At 36.7% G+C, this 14724-nt stretch overlaps 1 protein-coding gene across 3 annotated transcripts in view; it reads left to right on the plus strand.

Annotated features, from left to right (window-relative positions):
* Positions 1-14724, plus strand: part of RNGTT (RNA guanylyltransferase and 5'-phosphatase) — a 246444-nt gene that overhangs the window by 202370 nt on the left and 29350 nt on the right. For all 3 annotated transcript variants that reach the window (XM_088840722.1, XM_055433833.2, XM_088840721.1), the window contains one exon: positions 710-776. In XM_088840722.1, the coding sequence (XP_088696848.1) occupies positions 710-776 (67 nt within the window). The remainder of the gene's footprint in view (positions 1-709; positions 777-14724) is intronic.

The following is a 14724-nucleotide window of genomic DNA, read 5'->3' on the forward strand; positions in this document are numbered from 1 at the left end:
TCTGCGCTGCTTCTCCGCTGGGAGTTACCGTTTGGCGGGTAGTCTGTGGGTTTTAAAAAAATCTTAAAAAAAAAAGAGGGTTATGTGGCCCTCTGATCTTCCAAGGCTCGCCACAGATTCGCCAGTGAGAGTGTTTCCTGGTGTTTGGAAACTTCTCTCTTTCTAAAGCCTCCCTTCCCGGGACGGAGCTCTGTCCTTACTTCTTTTGTCTCGCTTTTTATCTTTTACGTTTTTTCCTACCTCCTTTCGAAGACAATGGGCTGCTTTTCTGGGTGCCTGACGTCCTCTGCCAGCATTCAGTAGTTGTTTTGTGGATTTTACTCCGCATTCAAATGTTCTTTTGATGAATTTGTGGAGGAGAGAGTGGTCTCGCCATCCTATTCCTTCGCCATCTTGTTCCTCCTCCCTAAACTCATAGGTTTTTAAATCTATGCATTGCTTAATTCTCTTCTATGGAGTGATTTTGCTAGAATTACTATTTTGTTGGATTGTTTTACATTTAAGTTGCCATTTTCAATGTTTACCCATTATTTTCTGAAGTATAAGAATTATTCCTTTGCTGGTTACTGTTCCATCATGCAAAAGACAAGAATAGTTGCATATATATTAATTTTTCATATTAATTATCTATTATGCAAATTTAGAAAATTATACAGCCTATATTTAAGGAAGAATATTTTATAAATGGTGTTTTTCTTTTCATTTGTAGGTTGCTTCCTCAGAACATTGGCCTTCTCTATGTTGGAGGTTATGAAAGACCCTTTGCACAAATCAAGGTATGATTGTTCACTTTCTAACATTTTTTTCTTAGGTACAGTTCGTTCGTCCAGAACCCACTAAAATCCTTCAAGTAACTTATCACAAAAATTGGGGAATGTGAATTATTAATTTTGTTTGCTTTTACATATCTCTGCTGAAATATTACTTCAGCTTTTCAGTGAATCAGTTAGTTTAATAATCTTGCTCATCTAATAAATTTGACCAGTACAATTTGGTGATTAGTTAAGAAGAGTACAATTTAGAGCTTCATTACCCTATTTCCCAGTAGAAATTTTTTGACAGCTTTATTGAGGTGTAATAGACATGTAAGAAAATATACATATTTAAACTGTACAGTTTGACATCCAGTTACACTTACCCTTGTGAAACCATCACCACAATCAAGACAAATAACATATCCATCACCCCTAAAAGTTTCTTTGTGCCTCATTGAATTCCCCCACCTCTTCCCCTTTTTCTCCTCCAGTTCCCAGGTGTCCACTGATATAATCACAGTGGATTAATTTGCACTTGCCAGAATTTTATCTAAGTGGAATCATACTGTATTTCTTTCTTTTGGCTTCTTTGATTCAGCTATTATTTTGAGATTCACCCATGTTGCCATGTTGTTACACTTCAGTAGTTCATTCCTTTTTATTGCTGAGTAATATTTCATTATATGGTTTTAGCACAATTTCTCTATCCTTTTACATATTGAGGGACATTTGGGTTGTTTCTACTTTTTGGCTGCTATAAATAAAGCTGTGAACATTTGTATACAGGTCTCTGTATGGACATATATTTTCACTTCTCAGGTAAATACCTAACACCAAAATGATTGAGTTAAATTGTGAAAGTGGCTCAGTCGTGTCTGATTCTTTGTCACCCCTATACAGTCCATGGAATTCTTCTCTAGGCCAGAATACTGGAGTGGGTAGCCTTTCCCTTCTCCAGGGGATCTTCCCAACCCAGGGATTGAACCCAGGTCTACCCGCATTGCGGCAAATTCTTTACCAGCTAAGCCATAAGGGAAGCCAAAGAATACTGGAGTATATCCCTTCTCCAGCAGATCTTCCCAACCCAGGAATCGAACCGGGGTCTCCCGCACTGCAGGCGGATTCTTTACCAACTGAGCTATGAGGGAAGCCCGAGTGAAATGGTAGTTGTGTGTTTTAACTTTTTAAGAAACTACTATTTTCCCACCATCAGGATGAGTGCCAGTTCCTCCATTTCATCATCATCGTTTGGTATGGTCAGTCTTTGAGTTTAGGCATTCTTGTAGGTATATAGTATTTAATTGTAGTTTTCATTTGCTCTTCTGTAATGACTAATAATGTTGAGCATCTTCTCATGTACTATTTGCCATTTATACATCTCTAGTGAGGTGTGTATTCAAAAACTTGCCATTTTTTGTTTTTGTTTGTTTTCCTAAACTGTTGAGTTTTGAGCATTGTTTGTATCTTATGAATATAAGTCTTTTATCAGATATGGGATTTCTCTTAACAAGATCCTCAAAGAGCAAAAATGCTTAATATTGATGGAATTCAGTTTATTACTCTTTTTTTCATGGCTCCTGCTTTTAGTATTGATCTAAGAAACGTTTGCCTAGCCCAGAGGCACAAAGATTTTTCTTCTATGTATCATCTGGAATCGTTACAGTTCTGGGTTTTACTTTTAGGTTTATTATCTAATTGAAATAATTTTTATATGGGATGCATTCATGGAAGGTTCAAGATAAAGAGGAATATTGTTCCTCCTACACCCCAACCCTTTTTGGCACGAGAATATCCAGTTGTTCTAAAACCATTTGTTAAAAAAAGACTATCCTTTCCACCACTGAAGTGTCTTTGAATCACAGCTGAAAATCAGTTCACCATATGTGTGTTTGTGAATCTCTATTTCAGAACTCTTTATTCTGTTCCATTGACGTTTGTGTCTATACTGTGCTGTGTCAGTCGTGTTCAGCTCTCTGCAACCCCATGGACTGTAGCCCGCCAGGCTCCTGTGTCCATGGAATTCTTCAGGCTAGAATACTTGAGTGGGTTGCCATGCCCTCTTCCAGGGGATCTTCCCAGGGATCAAATCCAGGTCTCCTGTATTGAAGGTGGATTCTTTACCACCTGAATCACCAAGGAAGCCCAAGAACACTGGAGTGGGTAGCCTATCCCTTCTCCAGGGGATCTTCCCAACCCAGGAATCAAACCAGCCTTTCCTACTTTGCAGGCACAGTCTTTACCAGCTGAGCTACAAGGGAAGCCCCATGTGTCTATACTATATGCCTTCACTAATATCACAGTCTTGATTTTTGTGGCTTTAAAATAAGTCATGAAATCAGTAGTATAAATCCTCCAAGTTTGTTCTTTTCAATGTCCTTTCCTCTTGTGTATATGACATATTTTTATGCTTTGAAAAACAAAGGTTTTTTTTCAGAGTATACTGAGCCTAAATAGGACATACAAGATATATAATACTGCGGAGGTTAGTCACATTATTGACATTATTCAATTAAATACCTATTTAGCTACCATAGCATCAACATTTCTTTAAATACCTTCCTTAGTTTAACTTAAGACACTCAAAAGCCCATGTTAAGGTCTTAAGTTGTGAACCCTCTTGAATGTTTCTGAGTCCCTAAGTAATGACAGGAATTCAGGTACTTTTCCCTATTTTTAACATCCCTGGAACACAAGTGGAATTGGCAAGAGTCTCTTCACAAGCCTCCCTCACTATCCTGTTCACCAAATTCTACCTTAAAGCCAGGAATCCTGATAAGTTTCAGCAGAAACATTTCTAAAAGCCCAACTTTTTTTTTGGAAAATCCTCTTTCCTCTTATTAGAACTGAAATAATGAAAAAGTGAGAGATATATCTGATACATTAAAGGAAGGATAGAATTTGTGTGTGTGTGTCTGTTACATGTTATCTCAAAAACATAAGTGTATGTATGAGGGTGATTCCTCCATCACTCACCTCATCCATTAACGTATCATTTTCTTTATTCAGGCCATTTCTATCAAGCCCAGTGACAGAGGTCAATCCTTTGTCAACCCTTTATGCCTGTATAATCAACTCAGTAGAAAAAAAGTCCATTATTTTAGGGCATGTTTTTCCTTTGATGTTTCCATGGGAAAGGTTTCTTTCATATGCTATGAAAGGATTTCTTATCCTCATTAATTATTGAGGTTCTTTTATAATTCCTGTGGTTCTTATGAAAATGCTATATAGATCCTATCTAATTAGAATGCTTACAAGTTAATTGGAAAACAATAAAAAATCATAGTTTAAATGCTTGAGATTAGGTTAGAAATTTAAGTTTCTTTCTCTGTCCCTTGCCTTGCATCTGACTTCTTTTGGTCATGAAGTACCAGTACTTTTCTCTCTTTAAACTAAATGTAATGATACTATATTATATGGCATAGATATCAGATATAACCTTTAATAAATGGAAATGGCTTTGCTTTTCTTGAGAATATTGGTTGAAATTTTTATAAATCAAGATAGGAGTTTGTTCATTTGAATATTTAAGAAAAGGAATTCTCATTTCATTAACATCACAAGACTAAATGTGAGTGGCTTGATGTTAGAGGTTACATTTGTTAAAGAGACATTTCACGGTTGTATTTCTAAAAAGGAGCTCCAATTTATAAAGATCAGAAAGAAAAAGAAAAACACAAAAAGGGTGATAGATATTTGGACAAGTTTTAAATGAGTTCAGAAATTTGCTATAGGATGACAATAGATGTGTGTACTATTAGTGTATAAATGAACTGTTACAACCATCTCTCTCTCCCTCCCTCCTTCACACCCTAGATGTGTACAAACATGGAACTTCATTATAGTTTTAGACCAGTACATCTATATGCTAGTTTCAGGTTTCATTATTTTTAGAGGAAGTTATTCCAACTTTGCCTTTTGTATCTCCTTACATCTTCTATTAAGTCACTGGAAGGTTCTTTTTTCAAAGAAGCTCAGTCCTTAGGTTTTCATGGGAAATTTGTCATCCAAAGAAGTTGATTTTAAACATGCATGATTATGCTCTTATTTTATCCTAAAATATGATAAACTAAATAAAACACTGATCATCTTATAATTAGTTGTAATACAGTATAAGAAAAGAATTGTCTCATATCCACAGCTACTGTTGAGTGCTGTAAATGAAGCACATTTCACCTTCATCCAATACTAACTTCTGTCACCATCATTGAGATTAAGATAAGTTTCTAAATGTACTGGGTTGTGTGTGACTTAGGGTTTTCTTAAGAAAGAAATAGATTTCATTATATCTTTATATTCAGTCTTTTAAATTCAAAAGAAACATTTTGATTAAAGTAAAATTGTACTTAATTCCTATTCATATGCTTTCAGGTTGTCAGAAACTTTTTGGGGTGGTTATTTCTATATGTCTTTGTATAATACCTTTGTCTTAGTTCAGTGTGTATATAATCCTGTTATCCATAGTTTATTTTTATAGACATGGTCAAGTTTAAATTATAGTTTACATTTTACACCTATTATTCAGTGTTGTTTTCTAAAGCATTTTATAGTCTGATAAAAATCTCAGTGCTATTCTCATAGGGTTCTAGTCTTGGAGGCTCCACTGAGCAGCCATAATCCATAAAACAAAGAAAGATTGAAGCCTGTCAGCTTCACTTTTAATCAACTTAGTGGTTTTTATGGGGAGTCTCAAGGCCACAGGGCTGTCTCTCCCCACCAGGCTTGATATTAGTTGCCTCTTGCAGTCCTGTCAGCCCAAGAAGTGTGTGAAGCTGTGAGGCTGAGTCACGTACAGTTTCCACTTTGACACCGCAGAACAGCTGAAAGATGTCTTCTGTATTTTAACTATAAATTCCATGCAACAGCCATATGTGAAAAGTAAAGAATATAAACATTATTCTGAAGCAGTTATTTTATAATCATTATAGCTGAGTTAGTCTCTGCCTCATGCCCAGTTCCGTCCCTGCTGAGGAACTGGGTGCCATTAGTCACAGTCTCATACTCGAAGCTTTCTGAGCTTCAATTTTTAAAAGTCTCTTTACAGCCCAGGAAATACAGGATTGGTGTTTGTATCCATATGCATATGCAGTAGATATGGAAAAGACCCCAAAAGAGATGGGGTCTCTCTTAGAGAATACTGAAAAAGCTAAGGAAATTGATGGGTTTGTTCACTGACTGATGGTGTTTTAGAAAATTTGTGGCTTATTAGATCAATCAGTTCAGTCACTTAGTCATGTCTGACTCTTTGTGACCCCATGGATGGCAGCATGCCAGGCTTCCCTGTCCATCACCAACTCCTAGAACTTGTTCAGACTCAGGTCCATCGAGTCAGTGATACCATCCAGCCATCTCATCCTCTGTCGTCCCCTTCTCCTGCCTTCAATCATTCCCAGCCTCAGGGTCTTTTCAAATGAGTCAGCTCTTCGTATCAGGTGGCCAAAGTATTGGAGTTTCAGCTTCAGCATCAGTCCTTCCAATGAATATTCAGGACTGATTTCCTTTAGGATTGACAGGTTTGATCTCCTTGCAGTCAAAGGGACTCTCAAGAGTCTTCCAACCCCACAGTTCAAAAGCATCAATTCTTCAGAGCTCAGCTTTCTTTGTGGTCAGACTCTCACATCCATACGTGACTGCTGGAAAAACCATAGCTTTAACTATGTGGACCTTTGTTGGTAAAGTCAAGTCTTTGCTTTTTAATATACTGTCTAGGTTTGTCATAGCTTTTCTTCCAAGAAGCAAGCATCTTTTAATTTCATGGCTGCAATCACCATCTGCAGTGATTTTGGAGCCCAAGACAATAAAATCTGTTACTGTTTCCATTGTTTCCCCATCTATTTGCCATGAAGTGATGGGACTGGATGCTATGATCTTCGTTTTTTGAATGTTGAATTTTAAGCCAACTTTTTCACTCTCCTCTTTCACTTTCATCAAGAGGTTCTTTAGTTCCTCTTCGCTTTCTGCTGTAAGGGTGGTATCATCTGCATATCTGAGGTTATTGATATTTCTCCCGGCAATCTTGATTCTAACTTGTACTTCATCCAGTCCTGCATTTCACATGATGTGCTCTGCATATAATTTAAATAAACAAGGTGATAGTATACAGCCTTGATGTACTCCTTTCTCAGTTTGGAACCAGTCTGTTGTCGTGTTCTAACTGTTGCTTCTTGATTTGCATACAGATTTCTCAAGAGGCAGGTCAGGTGGTCTGGTATTCCCATCTTTTGAAGAATTTTCCACAGTTTTTTGATCCACATAGTCGAAGGCTTTAGCATAGTCAGTGAAGCAGAAGTAGATGTTTTTCTGGAATTCTCTTTCATTTTCTGTGATCCAGCGAACGTTGGCAGTTTGATCTCTGGTTCCTCTGCCTTTTCTAAATCCAACTTGAGCATCTGGAATTTCACGGTTCACATACTATTGATGTCTAGCTTGGAGAATTTTAAGCATTACTTTGCTAGTGTGTGAGATGAGCGCAATTGTGCAGTAGTTTGAACATTCTTTAGCATTGCCTTTCTTTGGGATTAGAATGAAAAATGACATTTTCCAGTCCTGTGACCACTGCTGAATTTTCCAAATTTGCTGGCATACTGAATGGAACACTTTAATAGCATCATCATTTAGGATTTTAAATAGCTCAACTGGAACTCCATCATCTCCACTAGCTTTGTTAGATCAATGTTTTTTACTGAAGGGAATTATTTAATATTGACACTTTTCAATCTCTAAGGTAGCTAAAGTATTACATTAGATAAAAATGCAGGCTGTAGAACTGAGTATTCTGGTTTAGTGGCTTCCATATTTATCACTGTGAACCTGTAGAACTATAGTTTTCACTGAGTTCCAGTATACATACACGCATTTATATACACACAGTGTAAACCAAAGTTCCAAAAGAAATGTGATGTAACCACTGTATTTTCCATTCTGTTCTGTTTATTTTTCTGTTGACTTAGTTTTTAAATGTGGGTCTCAGCACACTCAGTTAACTTCTCTTCTTGGAAAATGGGTCACCATTCACCAGCACTGCTGCGAGGTAGGACTTGTCCAGCTGCCATTTGCCATGTTGATGCAGTACGGGAGAGTGGAGGAAGCTTACCTGCCCCTGAATTGATGCTGGCCCTTGGCCTGGCTTTGGAGGGGACATCATGGTTGCTGGAGAGAGGGAGGAAGAGAGCACAGGAAAAGATTATTGAGAATGGAATTAAAGTGTTTTATGGAGCCAAGCAAAGCTTCTTTCTGTTTCAACAGAACCCTAATTCTCAAGAACAAAAGAGAACCTTCCACACCTACTCTGTCTTTCAAATGATTTCATGTATTTTGAAGATAAAGATATTAAGTTCCTCCTAGCTTAACAAACAGAAAGAAACAGATGAGTGAGAAATTGAGAGAAAGCAGTGGAAGCGTATCTAGATTTGTGAATTTGTGTGCCATATTCATTGAATAAGTTTTCTGTAGTACTGTGAGCAGAGAGGTAAATTTTCAGTGTCTCATATTGCAGTAATCTGAGCAGACATGAATATTTCTTTATTGAAAGCAGATTCAAAAAGTGAAAGAAGCTTTTAAAAAAAAAACACCCCACAAACTGTTGTAAAAGCCAGAAGTCTGTCTGCTTCTGTGCAATAGCTATTATGTCGCTGACAGCATTTTATCTTGTATACTTGCTACCAGAGTGCTTCAGGGGCTCTCTTGTGAGTCCGTATTATAACTTTCTGGACATTTAAAATCATGCATTGCTACCAACAAGTCATATAGAAATTGCAGACTTAGGGCTCCAAAATGTATTCAATAGCAGTACCTGCCATTTTTACCAAGGCCCTTTTGGCTATGTTATTGCCAGAATTGAGTAACACTTCAGGCCTGTAGTCATACATGTCTTAGTTTCAGCATTCTTACCTTCATGTCCTTAAAAAACTTAACTATAAGAATTTGAATTCCATAGGGTTGGGCTGTGTCTTGTGTAATTCTGTATCCTCAACTGTTAACCTAGTGCCTAAGATGTAAAAGCACTAAATAAATATTTGTTAACAGTATTATTGAAGAATGCCTAGAAAACCAAGTATTTTTTTTATTATTACTAAGGTAGAGTTGATATGTAACATAATATTAGTTTCAGATATGCAGCGAAATGATCTGATATTGTATAAATGGGCAAATGGTCATTACAGTCAGTCTAATTAATAATATACATCACCTTGTGTGTGTATGTTTAGTTGCTCAGTCATGTCCGACTCTTTTGTGACCCCATGGACTAGCCTGCCAGCCTCCTCTGTCTGTGGGATTTCTTAGGCAAGAATACTGGAGTGGGTTGCCGTTTTCTTCTCCAGGGGATCTTCATAATCCAGGGATCAAACTCGTATCTCCTGCGTCTCCTGCATTGGCAGGTGGATTCTTCACCACTGAGCCACCTGGGAAGCCCTTACTCTTTAGCAACTTTCAAGTAATATACAATATGGCGTAACTTTCCAATATGCAATATGGTATTATTAACTGTGGGCTTCCAGGTGGTGATAGTGGTAAAGAATCTTCCTTCCAGTGCAGGAGAGGTAGGTTCAGTCCCTGGGTTGGGAAGATCCCCTGGAGAAGGACATGGTAAGCCACTCCAGTATTTTTGCCTAGAGAATCCCATGGACAGAGGAGCTTGTCAGGCTACAGTCTGTAGGGTCACAGAGTTGGACACAACTGATGCTACTTAGCACGCATGCATAGGCATTATTAACTATAGTCACCGTGCTGTGATGGACAGGGAAGCCTGGCATGCTATAGTCCATGGGGTTGCAAAGAGTCGGACACAACTGAGCAGCTGAACTGACCGACTGCGCTGTTAGGTTACATCCCTAGAACCTATCTCCCTTATAATTGGAGGTTTGTAACTTTTAAGGCCTTTCATCTATTTTTCCCACCCTCACCCACTGCCTGTGGCAACGACTAATCTCTTCTCTGTATCTATGAACTTGTGTTTTTTTTGGTTGTTGTGTAATTTTTTTGTTTGTTTTTTAATTACCAAGTATTTACCATGAAGTTCATCAAAGTATTTAAAACTCTGGTTCTAATTGCATATATATTTACTGCCTAAAAACTTTATTTTCTGATCTCTGTTGTATCTTGAGTTGGGATGTCTTTGAGGTAATATAAATTAATTTTCTAATTTAAGATTGTGGTTGTAAATTATTATTAATATAGTAGCTTTATTTGAAATGTAGATTTCATGAATACATTATTCTGAGAACATTTTAAAAATAGTCCTTAAATTATTTTCCAGTTAAGAAAGTTAGCATTTTTCTTAGCTGTAAATTCCAGTTACTTCCAATTTCTCTTGAGTTAGATACTTTATAAAAAAATATTAGAAATCATTTTAGCATATTCTAGTTTTTTTTTGAAAACCAGATTTATCATATCAATGTAAATGTGACTCTTATCAACGTAAATGAATCTTTTTGTAAATGTGGTTTAGAGAGAAAAAGACTAAGCATTTTTTTTTTAAATTTTGAAATGTTCTCAGAAAAGAAAATGGTATCATGTATTTAGGTATTCATAATGCAGCAGACATCCTATTTTGGTGAAAGGAAATAACACAGTGTTTCTTAACCTGTTGGGTTTTTTCCCTACGAATATTTTACTTCTAAAAAGAATTTCAAAGGCACTGATAATCATGTAAATAAAAGATCATATCTAAAGTGACTGTTGTTGAGGTCATATTTCTGACAAATGCCATGGTTTCTGATCTACATTATATGTTAGACTTCTGGAAGTTATAGATTTCATTTTCTTCCCACAAAAAGAGAAAAAGAATTTCTCCAGTAAGTAGCCAATTGGGAAGGCACATTTACTTGTCCTCTTGCCTAATAAAGTTTCAGTAACCTTCTATCCCCCCCTGCCAAGGCAGATGTAGAAAGAAAGACCATTTCAAGAGTTACATCGCCATGATTCAGGGAGTTAGGAACACTCCAGATTGGTGTTCTCTTCGTTGACTCTTCAAGTAACAAACTAGGAAGCTTTGAGTCTGGATAATACAAATCCATTAATGTTGCCAATGATCTGTAATCGGCACTATTAAAGTTACTACCTTGAGCACCTTCAGGAATTTGAAATTACTGTAGTAAATAATATTTTGTTGGAAGTAGATATTATAAGGTGTGGGTAGGAGGGTTTTCTTTGTCTTAAACAGGTATTTAAAAATATAGTAAAATCCAAGTATCTCTTTAAATAGTTTTTTCTAAATAGTGAGCTACTTATTTGTTTTCTTCATGTCTCCAGATTTCATTTGCTTATTAGAATTATTTGCCAGTAAGTAAAAATGACAACCTTGTAGTTCAGAAAATTCACAAACTATACTAAATGAAATGTAAGGTTTGGAGAAACTATTATAAATTTAACATTGCAAATACAAGATACCATTTGGATTCTTTCAACAGTGTCACCAGATCATAACATTAATGCTACAAGGAAATAGCTTCATGAGTAATACCTCATCTGCTAAAGTAGTATGTTCTTTCTAGTACTAAAGTACTTTTAATCATTTTCTACTAAGATTCAAGTCTGATAATAGTCACAATATCGGAACAATACCGTAATATTGTTCTGTTGTGTGTTCACAATATAGAACACACATCAGTTCAGTCGCTCAGTCGTGTCCGACTCTCTGCGATCCCATGAATATACATCATATATCTTTAAAAAAAATTAATCTAGAATCTTTGTAGATAGGCACATAAAATGACAGTTTAGATTCTTTGGCTATCCACAATTTCTTCTCAATAGATTTCAATATTTTAGAATCATATATGACTTTCTAGGTTTTAACTAATAAAAGTGGTTGTCTAGTGGAAAATTCATTTTGTGCAAAACATTTTTTTAGACAAAAGAGGCTGAAACTTTGAAAAACAAATAGTGTCAATTCAGTTCAGTTCAGTCGCTCAGTCGTGTCTGACTCCTTGTGACCCCATGAATCACAGCACGCCAGGCCTCCCTGTCCATCACCAACTCCCGGAGTTCACTCAAACACACGTCCATCGAGTCGGTGATGCCATCCAGCCATCTCATTCTCTGTCGTCCCCTTCTCCTCCTGCCCCCAGTCCCTCCCAGCATCAGAGTCTTTTCCAGTGAGTCAACTCTTCACATGAGGTAGCCAGAGTATTAGAGTGTAAAGTATAGAAGAATATTTAAATTAAATGTACCTCTAATGTATCTTTTTCTTTTTTTTTTTGCATTTTATCAAATGTTACAACCATGTTTCTCTCTTTGGCTATCTAATCTTTTTTTTTTTAAGTGCTTTGTCAGTATTTGAAAACTTTCTAACACAAAGAAGGAAAACAGGGTAATATATTTGTTTAAAACCAAAAGCATAAACAATTAGTTCAGTTAGTACTGTTATCAAGCAAATAAAAATCATAACCAACATTTATTGAGCACCAAGTGTCAGGCATTATTCTAATTAATTCTCAGACAGCCTGTAAATATAGGTACTTATAGCATTTTCAGTTTTACAGATCAGGAAGACATAGAAGACAACAGATAATTGATGCTTTTGAATTGTGGTGCTGGAGAAGACTCTTGGGAATCCTTGGACTGCAAGGAGATCCAACCAGTCCATTCTAAAGGAGATCAGTCCTGGGTGTTCATTGGAAGGACTGATGCTAAAGCTGAAACTCCAATACTTTGGCCACCTCATGCGAGGGGTTGACTCACTGGGAAAGACTCTGATGCTGGGAGGGATTGGGGGCAGGAGGAGAAGGGGACGACAGAGAATGAGATGGCTGGATGGCATCACCACCTCGACGGACATGAGTTTGAGTGAACTCTGGGAGTTGGTGATGGACAGGGAGGCCTGGCGTGCTGTGATTCATGGGGTCACAAAGAGTCGGACACGACTACACGACTGAACGACTGAACTGAACTGAACTGATGGAGTAATATTTTAGTGGGCGTTATTTAGTATACTAATTACTCTTTATGTTGCATTATATGTAGTATATTATATTTCTTGAAACCCTTCTGAGTTTTGCTTGTACAGCTGGTCAGAATTATCCTTGTAGTTGGTATAATACCAGTTAAGACCCAGATTAGACTAAATGACTTGACCAGAGAAAATAGGATTCTACCGCAAGGATCAAGGTAGAGTCATTGTGGTTTATTTATGTATAAAGAGATGGGAGTATAAAGAGCACAAAGTTATAATCTTACCTCTGCTACCTATTTAGTCATTGTTAAGTGTTTATGCTCCTTAGTTGTAAATAGTAAAAGCTGAGAGTCTTGTATTGAGAACATTTGTGAATTGCTAAGATATTAAAAGGCTTCTAATTACAATAGCTTCTGATCTAGTTGTGGAGTATTTTCCTTTTTGTTCCCAAAGCATCTGTTTTGGAGTTTATTGTGTCATATATTTCTCCTCAGCCATGAGTTTTTAAGAAGGCTTTAGAGATGCTCACCCTCCTTGTTGTTTTTCTTTTGTAGTAAATGCTTTTTATTTTGTCTTTATTACTTCTTAATATCCAAGATATTTGGGTGAAAGTATTATATGGTTCTTAATTTGAAATAGTCTCTAGAAATCTTATTTCTTTAGGAACCAGCTGGGAAGAAATCAGGTATGTAAACAAATCACCTGAGCATTTTGTGTGCTTTGATTAACTCAGAAAGAAAAAGTTAGTATCTCCTTTGCATGATTTTTTTCCCACCAGGTGTGACAGTTTTGCTAAATACAGTGAAAAACAGTTTCTCATTTTCTGACTCAAAGTTGAGTATGCTTTGTGAGCATAGCTGGAATTAAAGCATTTTAATGTTTTTCAAGATCAGTGTATCTTGGAGGAATTTTGATGACTCAGGGCTGATTTTAGCCACAGAAGGAACTAGAGCAGAATTGCAGAGAAGGAACAGATGTTTTCTAAGTTTCAGGATGAGTAGGTTGGTTGCATAGCACAAGGGTAATTGGATGATGTAGAAAGCAGTGACAGTGAAAATAAGCATAGAGATGTTCTCAGGGCGGTTATAGTTTAGCAAAAGGATGAATGAAATAAGGCAACATGCATATGATATAGTGGTCATGAGATGTCACAAAGTGAAGTTTTCTGGAGTGATATGGGGCCACTCAAGGAAAGGTAGACATTGTATTGGTGGAGTAAGTTACTACCAGTCATGAATTATTCCATTCTCTTTATCCTATTAAAAGAATTTAGACTCCCATGCCCTCATAGGGCTTCTTATCCATAATGAATAAAATCTTGAGTCTGTTGAGGATTTTCAAAAGCCTTTATGATTTATTAAATCAATGCAGTTATGGAAAATGGGAGAAAAAAGTGAAGACATGTCTGTTCTTTTGAATTCTCATTCTTGGTGGAGTCACAAATGTCCTTAATAAATCTGCCTCCTTCATGGTCAGGCCTCTACTTCACTCAGTCATGTTGGCGGTTAACTAATGGTCACCTCTTCTAATTGACTTGAGGTGGAGCCATGTCGCTTTCTTCCTCCAAACCTCCTGCTCCTTGATAGTTTCTATTGTAGGCATCTTGACGCTCTCTGGCGTAAATTCAGTGAGCTGTTTTGGGCCTTGCGAACCTTACATACTAGTTTGCTTTTTTTATTGTTTATTTTTAAATCATCACCAAGATGGCTTCCTGTTGCCCACTGTAGCAAAGGTAAATTCTGTTGGGCTTTCCCATGCTCTTGTCCCCTCATTTCTGCTACCTCCCACATCCCTCTAATGTTGACAGTTCTCTGTCCCTTTGACTATACATACTATTCTCTTATCCATTCTGAATCACAGAATTGACCTGCAGCACTGATTAGGTATATATGTAAAGGTATTTTGGTAAAGACAGGGATATAAAGATTAATATTTTGGTAAATATTTGGTAAAGACAGGATATAAAGATTAATATTTTCTCAGTGTTTTGTAATAGCCTATAAAGGAAAAGAATCTGAAAAAAATATGTATATATAAATGAATCACTTTGCTGTACACCTGAAACTAGCACAGCATTGT

Source organism: Moschus berezovskii, chromosome 10 (assembly GCF_049115385.1).
Source record: "Moschus berezovskii isolate FMDL1 chromosome 10, NW_MosBer_1.0, whole genome shotgun sequence".
Classification (NCBI taxonomy): domain Eukaryota; kingdom Metazoa; phylum Chordata; class Mammalia; order Artiodactyla; family Moschidae; genus Moschus; species Moschus berezovskii.